At 46.0% G+C, this 11,963-nt stretch overlaps 1 protein-coding gene across 1 annotated transcript; it reads right to left on the bottom strand.

Annotated features, from left to right (window-relative positions):
• Window positions 1-3,513: 3,513 nt before the first annotated feature.
• LOC139048599 (zinc finger MYM-type protein 1-like) lies at window positions 3,514-7,458 on the bottom strand. The gene is made up of 2 exons (XM_070523017.1): window positions 6,907-7,458; window positions 3,514-6,479 (listed from the first exon to the last, which is right to left on the bottom strand). Exon 2 carries the CDS (start codon window positions 6,470-6,472, stop codon window positions 3,683-3,685), a length of 2,790 nt encoding a protein of 929 aa, XP_070379118.1. The 5' UTR covers window positions 6,473-6,479; window positions 6,907-7,458; the 3' UTR covers window positions 3,514-3,682.
• Window positions 7,459-11,963: the final 4,505 nt, after the last annotated feature.

The following is an 11,963-nucleotide window of genomic DNA, read 5'->3' as shown; positions in this document are numbered from 1 at the left end:
GGGAAGTAAGGAAAGGCAGGCAGGTTAACCAGATGAACGTCCGATTTGCTACCCCGCACATGGGGGAGGTGATGTGGGATTAAAAGAGGAAAGGAGATAGATAGAGTGAGCGACCAACAGAAAGTTCACCTAGCTTATAAGCTTTCATGGTTTGAAAGGTTTGGCGCAGTTAAGACACGAACAGAACAACGAGAAGGTTGATCAAATTACTCTCTTGTGTCCCTGTAATCCACGTCCAACAGGATTTTCATTAATTCTTTTTGGTTTACTTATTCATTTTAAAGCGAATCCATCCTCACTGCTAGAGGTTTTAGACATGACTGGGTTGAACAGAAAACAAGCACTATGAAGAATCTAAGAAAAAAAATGAGAATGACAGATCACATGCAATATAATAAAAGACATGAATAGAGGACCATCGTGTTATCTACTCAAGTAAAAAGAAAAACAAAACAACGTCAAACAACAACATGCTAAACAACGCACATTTCTAGAAAAGCTATACGACATCGTCCACCCGGTATGGCGCGAATGAATTATTTTATTTCAGCAATTGCAAGTACTGCCGGCGATAGCGTATTCCAGCTTCTTGTTGTTTTGGGAACAAACAAGCGCAAATATATATACATCACTCTGGCATGAAACGTTGCCCACATTATTAGGGTAAAAAATTGGGTTGGCCTTTGACTGACAGGATGAATGTATTTTGCTATCTGTATTCAAAGTTTACGAGGATACAACAAGTAGTCTAATTTTAGTCTCCACTACCAATTGTGCTACCGCGGCGCCGTTTCCTTATCCACTTTCTTGTATATTTTGTTTCCTAGTAGAACATTGGGAGGGTTAACCAGTGCCACCACACACAGACCTTGGCGGTGGACGTGGAACCTTCTTTCTGCCGCAGGCGTGACGAGAACGTGATCTTTTTGGGTGAAGGCAACCTGTCAGTAAACCCACACATGCTACCTGAAGGCATGAATGTTGCCGGATTCCAGACCCTCGTAATGTAATAAACGAGAAGAAAGGGGGTTGACCGAGGGGCCCGCCATACATTTGTAAGAGAGCGGCAATCTTTCTATGTACGGAGAAAGACGGAAAGACAGATGTTAACCAGCAGGGAAAAAGGGAAAATCTGGTTTGCTAGCATACAGTGGATGTGCCTATGTAATGCCCGCATGGACCTTTCGGGTACTCCAATAATAATAATAAACAAACGTTGCCCATATATATATATATATATATATATATATATATATATATATATATATATATATAAAATCAAAGAGCGAGCAGATTTTTTATTGTGTATCGTAGCTCATCCTTCTGCTTATTACAGTGTTATTTTTACCCTGACGTTGGAATGTACGCTTTGGTGCGTCGCTCTTTTGTTTGCGGTATGGAGTGTATATTTTTGCCGCTTTTTGTTTAAAATGCACACTAGCGTTCCCAATATTTTTTTATGTGCTCTAATGTTTGCATAATATGTTGTGTACACTTTATTATAGTGTGTATTCATCGTGCACGTATATTAGGTCTTGGCCTGTACCCATTTAGCGTTTACTGTGACGCCTCGCTTACACAATTCGCCATGTGAGATCGGTAAGGAAATATTCAATACATAAATAAATATGCAAAGAACCACAAAAGCAGCAAAGAAAGATAACTTATTATTTCTGGTAATATTTGGCCATATGACTTATTCGTGATAGGTTTACTGCCGAAGAAACAATGGGTGATTATAACCAACAAGCTCATCTTCACAATGTAGAAGTTCGAATTATTGACACGCTATGCCTGGTTGTGCAATTGCCTTGTTTTAACAATGTACAACTCACACAGTTAATGATAAGCAATCTATATCAACCATATACAACTGTGTTTTGCGTTTCAACTTCTGGAGTATTTTCCCAAAATTAATTAACGACATAACGAACCATGAGAGAGAGAAGAGATTTACAACTGAAGCCTCGCAGATTCAGCCTTGCTGATCGCAGTTGAACTCCTGTAACTTGCAGAAGTCTTCCAATCTAGCAGATTGCAAGTTCCGGGAATAAGGAAGGTGTCCGTGGTTTGACGGTTCACAAGAAGACTGAATGAAAAGGAGACAGTGCCTTCCCCGTGCGCTGTATGGTAAAAGCATTACACTCATTTGGAACAAAGGTAAGGGTTATCGTTTCTACTTACTTACCTTTTCTTTCACTCTACTGCATTTACCCGTCGGAGATAATCAAGAAGTCAACGTTCTTTACAATGAGGAGCTTCCATTTCCCACCACCCCAGTGGCGTAGCTAGGTCGTCTGGCACCCGGGGCCCATACGTCTTCTGTCACCCCCCCCCCCCCCCCCCGGTGTAGTCGAGGAAGTCGAGGATATCGACAATTTCCGGATTTCAGCACCAGTACAGCCGCCTTGGATACCGCGCACGTCCCCCGGGTCCCCCTCTCCTTCGCTTTTTTTTTTCCAAGAGATCGCGAATGCAGCAGGTATACATGCTGTTTTTTTCTGCGTCAAATAACACAATGTGCTGCACTGATAACTTGTGATAAGCGCATGTGCACATCTTCTGTCAGACTCTAAGGCTTGACAAGCAATACAAATGCGGCATCGTGGCAAATACGGCTCACGTCACAAGTAAAAAAAAATTATAAAGTATTAATTACCAATTTTAGCGGCACAATTGCATCTGCAAAATTAAAGGCTGACATTCATATCTTGCCCAACAACAACTTCACAAAAATCGTCGTAGGTACTATGGCCCGCAGTATTTTGGCTGTGGGCCACCCTGAACGAAAACGAAAATTAAATTGTGTTTCAGTGACGCTGATCTCCCCACCCTATCAGAAAACTCCACCTGCCTCCCTGGCAGTCCCTGCTGCGCGGGCGCCAATACTATGACAATTACGAGTTGTCTTCATTCTGATCAATAAAGACTTGTTTTTATTTGCTGCTATGGGGACAAACGTGACTATCCGAGCTTCGCTGCCCCCACAAGATTGGGAACAGAACAGAGCACACTTTGCGTCGATTCTTGGCGTCACCATAAAAAAAGAACACAGAAACGGCCGCGATGAAGTCCGTGCCAGCGAAAGCTTGCACTACTGTTGGTCTGCACTCGCAATGGAGAGGATTGAGGGATCAACGTCACTGGTCCACTATTTCATATTTCTGTCGCTGCTGCCATACTGGGCGCCACCCGCAGTGCCAATGTACTGCCGGCTGTAGCACCAAAAACAATATTGTTTAAGAAGTTTTTGCTGAGTTAATAATATGACTTTGAGTCCTCAATTCTCGAATTGAAGTCCTTCCTCTATAACTACTAATTAAGGGATTATTCAGGATATGGTTATTACTTATCTGCCATATCTTTCAGGATGCCGAATTCCCAGTAATCACAAAGACACATAACTTCATAGAATATCGGGAAATATCCTTACAAAATTCACCTTTTTTGACACAGACACTGTACTTGTGACATGAATTCACACAACAACAAAATGATAAAGAAACGGTTAGCTAGGACTAGGAGGAACACCTTTTATTCAACACTGCGCAACTGATAGAAAACTAATACAACGATTCAACATCGATAAATAGAACATTGGTTACATATTGCCGATGCACAAACCATGGTGGGACATCGAGCCTTTTGCACTAACGTAATGACCGGTAAGGACACATTTCCTTCAGAAGTTCTTTTTCCGACACTTCGCTTCTGCAAACTCATTAATTACAGTAGTAAAGTTTATATTTTTGACATGTTCTTTCTCTATGGTCAGTATCGCCAAGTTTGAGAGCCTTTCATCATTCATGGTGGAGCGCAGGGATGTTTTTATCAGCTTTAACTTGAAAAAGTTCCTTTCGCAAGAGGCTACTGACACGCAGATCGTGAGGAACAAGCGAAAGATAACGGTAAGATTAGGGAGGGACTCAAAGAAGTTCCATTTGGCAATAAATTCCAGGAACTGTTGTGCGGTCCATGTCCTCGTGACATCAAGGTGATTTCCAGCGGCCTTGATGTGCCTTCGCAGCCGGAGGATCTCTAGTACGATTTCTTCCCCTGAAAATTCGTCATATATTTCAGTAAGACTCGACGTCAGCGTTTGAAGCGTTTCCACACTTTCAAAGATTAGGGAAACAGGCTCAATGATGCTGAAAACCAATGTCACCTTCTCCACAGCCTTGGATCGGGTGTCCAGCTCTCTGTGAAAACGATCAAGGCATTCAAACATTGCCCTTCTGGTCTGTTCTGTTAAGATCAGGCCAGCGTCCCCTGCTCTTTCTCCTGACATCTTCTTGCGATATCTAACCCGTTGTTGTAGCTCAATCCCCATTTCCTCACATTTTGCCGTGGCTTGGGCGATGGCCTTTTCCACAACTTCAATGCGCTGCTCTTCCAGGAACATCCGTAACGATTTGAGCTTCAGGCTGCAGTGCTGGAGGCTGATTCCTGCAGTCTGCAGGTACTTCTGTGTTTCGTTAACTTCCTGTAGAACCTCCGACCAGAAATACAAAAAACTTAGAAAGGAAAAGTCGCATACAGCAGCAATCAAACTCAATGCGCCCCTCCTTGTTTCCACGTTGAACTTGGCATCCTGCAGTGCTTCCAGCGTCGTGATTATCAGCTCGTAGCTCCTTCCTGCTGCACGCACTGCCTCGTAGTGAGCGCTCCACCTCGTCTGGCTGAGATTTTTGACTGTCAGTGCCACGCCAGCATCCTTCAGTAGTTTCCATCGTTGAGGCGAGCTCGAAAAAAACTTGTACATAGCTTCCAAAGTTCCGAAAAATGTCACGCATGCGTTGACGCTTTCAAATGAATGCACACCGCAAAGGTTCAGGGAATGATTCGCGCATGGCACAAACAGGGCCTTTGGATTGACTTGTTTGATCCTGGCCTGCACGCCACCGTGAACCCCGGCCATTACTGCTGCGTTGTCGTACCCTTGACTGCGACAAAAGCTTATGTCCAATTCGTCGTCTTCAAGATGTTTCAGAATACTTTTTGTAATCTCAGCAGCAGTTTTTCCTTCTATTGGAAAAAAGCCTAAGAATGATTCTTTTACTGTGACTTCGCCGTCATTAATGCACACGTACCTTATTACCTGACACATTTGGTCCACATGCGAGACGTCTGGTGTGCTATCGAACAAAATGCCATAATATTTACCCTCCTTGATTTTTTTTACAATTTCGCTCTTGACGTGTCTGCCCAAGAGTTGGATAAACTCATTCTGCGTTTGAGGCGACAGGTATGAGGTCCCCCTTCCGCCGGAAGGGATGGCAGCCTTAACTTTTGTGAAATGTTCCTTCAAAATTGCGTCGTAATTCGAAAGAAATTCCACCAGTTCAAGAAAATTGCCTCTGTTGTCCGACTCCATGTTTTCTCTGTGCCCGCGGAGAGGAAGGTTCATTTTCGCCAGAAATAAGACTACGTCCAGAAGACGGTGCAGTATGTGTCTCCAGCGTGTTCTCTCCGCCTCCTTCTCTCGTTGAAAGGCCGCGTCCAGTGTTCGGTCATGCTTGAGACTGACGTCCATTGTCCTCCATCGCTCGTAGCAGGACATGTGCGACTCCGACGACTCGTGTTCCGCTACCCTAGGGTTCAACTTCCACCAGCAGTTGAACCCGGAGACGAAGCAGGCACCTGCAGCTTTTCCTTCTCCGAAGAGCTTGCAGCAGAAACAGTAAATCGAATTTGTTGACTTTGAGTACACCATCCAGGTTCTCAGAACTTGGCTGCCATCTGCGGATGTTTTGTAAAACCAAGACTTCGTTAAATGCCGGCTAAACGTTTTACTGCGCCCTAATTCTCTCGTTACACCGGGGAATGGGCCGTCTTTGTTTTGTATCGGCTCACTTCCTCTACGCACTAAACTTACTCTGACGTCATCTGGGATAGGTATGGCCCACGTACCTATGTCAGAGTACATGTCATCTTTAAGTACATCTGTCGTCTTTCTGCAGTTCGATAATGCTTGAGCTTTAGTGCCTTTAGATGACGTCACGGGGTCCTCGCCTTCTTGTACTGAGCTGGGCTGCACGTATTGTGGCTCCTCTCTGACCATCTCCACTTGGCTGTCATCGAGAACGCGGGTTTGAGAAGCATCGGACTGATGTACCGGGCCTACCGTATTGTGCATAAATATACTGGCTTCGAAATTTTGAGATGCGTCCTCTAGCTGCTGTGTTCCTGCACCTCTGCATGCGTCTGATTTCAACGGATCAACCGGTCTGTCCACAAACAGCTCGTGCGCGTCAGGAGGCATAGATGTACTGGGTTGCAAGCAGTCTTCATTTTGCCGCTCCCCTTCTTCGCATGTGCATATTCTCGCACTAACCTCTTCGGCGTCATTCGTGGGCAGACGCAACGAAGTCCTCACATATTTGTGAATTGACCCAGCCATGGATTGAAGAGTCCTGTCTCGCTCCCTTTTGGTTTTCCTTTGATGAGCCCCGCTGGGTCGGTGCTTTTCCATTTTTTTCCTACGGAACAAAGGAAGAACATTATACGTTTTACCTGAGACAGCCGTGCGGCAAACTCCCTGAAAAACCCGTTTAAATAAAGAGGCAGGTCGGACATGCTTAAAGCGCAGTCTTAAGCCCACAAGAGCTGGTAGTTCGCAATACTGACAAGGCGACTTCACTTTTGTAGAAGAAAGCAGTATCACAGCTAGGCAACAACACAATATAGCGTGCCCTAAATACGAAGCAACAGTAGAAATAAATCTGCACGTGTACGTCCGGCTACCTTACTAAACACATAAAGCACAACAAGCGATTAAATTAGGTTACAACAAAACTAAACACAATGATCAACTATATACAATATTGCTTTCTGCTAGGAAAGCTTATGACTCTAAAGTTACCTGTAACCAACTAGCCAGTTCACATAGGTCAAGCGTATATTCACCGAGCAGCGGAGGAAGTCCGTCGTCGCCAAGGTTGGTCTTCTGTCGACGTGAATCCGGTGACGCTCTTCGTTGACCGACGCCGTTCATTTGCGCTGTGCAAAACACAAGCCCTTGGGATCTTGACGACGAGCCGAAAACATTAACGTGCGCTCTTAGAAGCGCAATGCAACGGAAATTCCACTCTTCACGGAGGCCGAAGAGTCGTGAGATCGGCAGCGCGACCAACAGAACAAATGTCTTAAACTAGCACTAAAGCAGCGGGCGGGCGTGTTACCGAATTACGCTGTGCTCGCGCAATTACCTCAGTGAATTGCATCATGCGCCTTCTGCGGCGAAGCGGTCGCTGCAAAAAAAAGCTTTCTGAAACTTTCGAGGGTATGACGGAAAGCGTGAAACAACGGCAGACTACGCAGCGGCTTCTTAGAGCGAGCGGGAGAGGGAAAGTAAAAGCGAGCCGGACATCGCGGCGCCCGCGACTACAGCCTGCCGAGTCATACGCCGCCGAACTCTTCGGCCGCACCGAGTCTGAAGAGGATCCAGACAACCCCATTCCCGACTTTTGACGGCCGCACTTAATGCAACGGTGCTCTCAACGAACGCTTCGCCGCGAGCGCCGGGCGCGCTCGTTGAACGCGCTCTTGCTGGTGTCATTGTTCGTCTTCGCTGCGCGTTCTGAACGGAAGACGGACCCAAGAGCCTCAACGCCTTATAACGCCTGACTGTATGTTTAGCGACGCCAGCTCCCAGCATGAACGCGCGGCGCGAGCGCACCCCACATTAAACGTTTCGCTAAGGCGAGTAGTTTAGCAACCATTTTGCGAATTAAATTTTTTAGCCCGCATATTCGTGCAATTATTTCATGCGGTGTTGATAGAGCGGCAGCCGACAATTCTGCCGCGCAACGCATCGGGTACATGAGCTCGGGCTACTGGATGCCGGAGCATTCTTTGTCATTTGCGCCCAGTCAAGCCGGCGGAAAGAGGGGTGTCTGCAGACGTATATGACACCCCCCCCCCCCCGCTGGCCCCTTGCACCCGGGGCCCACGGCCCCCCGGCCCCCCCCGTTGCTACGCCACTGCACCACCCCACTCGTAATGCCTTCGGTTCTTTTTTGTGCACATTTTTAAACCTGTCCAGAGCCACGCACAAACGTGCCTTACATTTATAGTGTAGCTCCCCAAGCACGCTAGTGCTGACAGAGTCGGAACGAAGGTGTCAAGTTTCAGAGACGTAATGTTTTCTCAATAGCATCTGCCACTTGCTTACTCTAAGTAACCCGCAGAAAAGCGAAATTGGTTCAAATTGCAGTTGAGGTCGCTAACACGATGACTGTCAGCTCAGTTTTCTCGTCTAAATGTGCCACAAACATTCCTGTGGCGTGAATAAAGTGGCCCGCGACAGTGCAATCGCACACAGCAGTGACGATGTTCCACACGTAGTAAGGAGAACCTCTTTCACGAACAGATTCTCGCGTCTACATATGAACGAAGACAACCTCGCATCTTCATGGCAGCGCCAAATAGAAGTAAGCGAGAAAAAAAGTGCGTCCATTTTCGAGCAGATTTTTACACGTATGTTAGCCTAAAGTGGAGCATTGTGACACCGGGCTTCTCTGCAGGGTAGATCTCCAGTTGCCTTATTCTTTCACTCAGACTCGGGTCTGATGAAACAAATTGCGAATCACCTCCCACTTGTGAAGATAACCCAAATATAGATTCACGTATCCCCTTCCACCGTACCGCTACCGTAATAATTCTACAAGGGAAGAGTGCGAAAAGACGAAGGACAACTGCAATAGCGCAAGAACAATTGCGAGCTTATCTTTTTTTTTTTTTGCACAGCAACGTGCGTCTTGGTTTTGCTGTGAACCTGACACGAAGGGACTCTGACACAAAATGCATGAAGTCCGCTGACGTATTATGCAGGTGAAAGCTGGGCAAACTTTGAAAGAGCGGGCTAAAGCACATCTTCACCTGGTGGACGATCTCTAAACTAAGCCTTCGTCGCTCGACAAATAGAGAAAGAAAGATGTTTAAGAAATGTGCTAGTACCTACTTCGCACTGCGAACTAGCCTCCTCGAAGGAGCCGTGGTACAATAAAGGAGTTTTTAATGGATAACAAGAAAGCTGTATCTGAACCAATAAAATTAAGTAATGAGGGGAACGAACTGCGGAGTGCCAACGGCAACGGCAGTGTACCGTTTATCGATGAATCACCCGGAGAAACGTGCTGGGCTTGCGGAAACAGCACCCACTGGTGTCGAAAGGAAAACTTATTCAATTAATGACAGGCATCGCGCTCTATCATTCCGAAATGGTGCAGAACCATGAAAGTTTGACGCATATTCGAGCGGCCACTAAACCTGGCCTAGTAAAGCTAATCAATCGTGGAACTTATAGTGTGCACACGATGCTTCTGGTAGCACACACGTTCAGTACGACTGCTAGCATTGCATTCAATTCGTATGCGGCAAGTCAAAGAGAAAGAGTGGCATAAAGCCCGTGCACTCAAGCAACTTTGAGTAAGTGTCTCTCTCCTCGTAAACATCACCGATACCGCCACAATTGCGTGGCTCACCTAGACTTAGACAAAAAAAAATCACTCCCTCACTTTGTCTTTCATTTCATCAACCTCTACATCTTCATAGAAAATAGACACGCGTGTGCTGTCATTTTTCCTGCTTCATAATTGCACCATAATGATATCAGACCAGCGTGAAAAAAGCAGCAACGCACAACAGACCAGTATGTTTACGCTCTATGCTGGTACAGAACACGTTGTGCAAGAACAAAAGTGTTAAGTGCAATCGGAAGAGCCATAGCGCGAACGCACATTTTCCTACGTCACATGACCTTACGCGATATACTGCCGTCTGCACGGTCTCGAACACAGTCAGAGCTAACCAGATGGTAGAGTGGCCGCCTTGCAAGAGGTGTTTGCACTGATTAGGTCAGTGAAGTGGGACGAATTTTTATGCCTTTAAGGTAATAAAAGGAAATTAAGCTTTATTTCCTAGAAATCAATATAAGCTTTCTTTCGGGTATTTTGTTTTACTTGGATGAATGAAAATCGCGTCCTAATATTTCTCAATCTTCGCCTTCTTATTGGCCGTGTCGACAGCCTTGATTGTGAAACTGTACCATGCCGAAGGTTTTGTGTGCGTTCCCGCTGTAGTTGCGAGAGGAACAATCAATGGCTAAATCTTTACCATGCGTAGACAACCGGCCCCTTTCTGAATGTCTGTTAGGTCAGGTCCATGGCCAAAATACATTGTGCGTCAGGTCATATGCTTTGGTGGGAAAGAGGGAGAGGGTATGCAACCGCAACAGTGTTTCCAGTTATATTATTTTTGTGGGCCTACATTTCCCCCTTTTCAACAGGATGATCACAATTTTTTGTCTCTTTTTGGTCCCGTTACTCGAACGCCATGTGGCAGGCTTGAAGAAAATAGTTGAGGCAGGCCTGTCAGCTGTGTTTTTATGATAAACCTTCCCTATCTCATTCTCTTCTTTAAACTTCGGCCATACCTTAGAAAATTTTGCAGAACGGACTTGCTCAAAAGTTAGATGACCTTTTAAAAGCAGGAAAACAGCAATGTATAAACCTTGCGGCTATGTTATAAGCATTATTTATTTACTCTTCATTTATTTATTTATTTATTTATTTTATTTATTTATTAAAAATGGTTACCCGCTTTGTTTTCTTGCGACACAATTTTCATAAATTATGAATAATTCACAAGACAACTCCCTTGATTAAAGGGGCCCTTAACCACTTTTCATCGAAGTCGAGAAATGCATTAGGAATCAGACTATTGCAGGAATACGTCGCCGCAAAGAAGTTATTCAGTGCGTTCAGTAAAATCGAAGTTATTGACAATCAAACAAAGCGTTCGCGGTGCTTCCCTTCCTTCTTCAATGATCTGCACGGCGAAGGGTACGGCGGAGCGCGGTGTGCCCACAACGCTCTGCCTACGGAACGTCACCATGGCGTGCAGTCCAAATTTAATTTGGGGTGTTCACGTAGATCCCAATATTTTTGATTTTGGCGATACGACGCGCCAAACGCGGTTGTACTCAGCGAGCCGTAGTACGCTCGGCCAGTGGACTCGTCAGCGCATGTTGTGTCGCTTGCCTCTGATTTGTGACCTCTGCATCATGAGCGATGGTAGCGCGACGTATCTGCGTGGTCCGGTGTATAGCAGCTGCCTCGACTTGACCTTAGTGTGACGGAGCTTCACGTCACATGTTAAATAGTTTTGCGACATCGAGATTCACGGGAGTGATCACATTCCCACCTAAATAAAGATTAGTGGAAGTAGAAAGTCGAATAAAGAAGTAGAAATGCTCCGCCCGGCTCTGCCTCGGACAAGTGGGAGAAGACCCTATGAAGCCCGCTCCCGCAAGACCAGCAATGGGCCATCCAGCAGGCTCTCCAGCATCCAGCAGGTACTCCCTGTCGTTCCCTGCATGGGAGACGACCACTGCGCGCTGACGTGCGTGCTGCAGGACCTATAATAAAGTTTGTACAATCCAATCACTCGGTCTTTCTCTCTGAGTGTCTCGAAGAGCACTAATTGAGCTATGTTCACGTCGCCTATGGAAGAAGCACGGAGGTTTCACCGACAACGTGGACGACACCATCGCAGAAGCAATGAATGCTGTCCTCAAACCGAACGTACTTCGACATTGAACTTGAGAGCCCTCGCTCGTGTAATTCGATGGCGTGCAGAGCGAAAATACAGACGCATTAAATCAGTTTATGATCTCAACGACGCACGACGCATTCAAAAGAAAATTCAGCGTTGCATAGACAAACTAGAGAGAGAGCGATGGAAGAGATTCTGTGAGTCATTGGGCCCTCGGAAGCCGCTTTCACATATCTGGAGGACAGTCAGCGGTCTTCGTTCGCCCCCGCAACAACGACAACCATTCGCAGTTTGTCCCTCCATCTTGGCCAAACTTAGCTTGGTGTGGCGTAGGAATTCTGTGCGAGAGTCACTGTCGAGCCAGTCAACACCAACATTAATATGAGTGACCCCCCTGCAGCTCGGTT

Source organism: Dermacentor albipictus, chromosome 8 (assembly GCF_038994185.2).
Source record: "Dermacentor albipictus isolate Rhodes 1998 colony chromosome 8, USDA_Dalb.pri_finalv2, whole genome shotgun sequence".
Taxonomy (NCBI): Eukaryota; Metazoa; Arthropoda; class Arachnida; order Ixodida; family Ixodidae; genus Dermacentor; species Dermacentor albipictus.
This window is presented reverse-complemented; position numbering and strand designations above follow the sequence as displayed.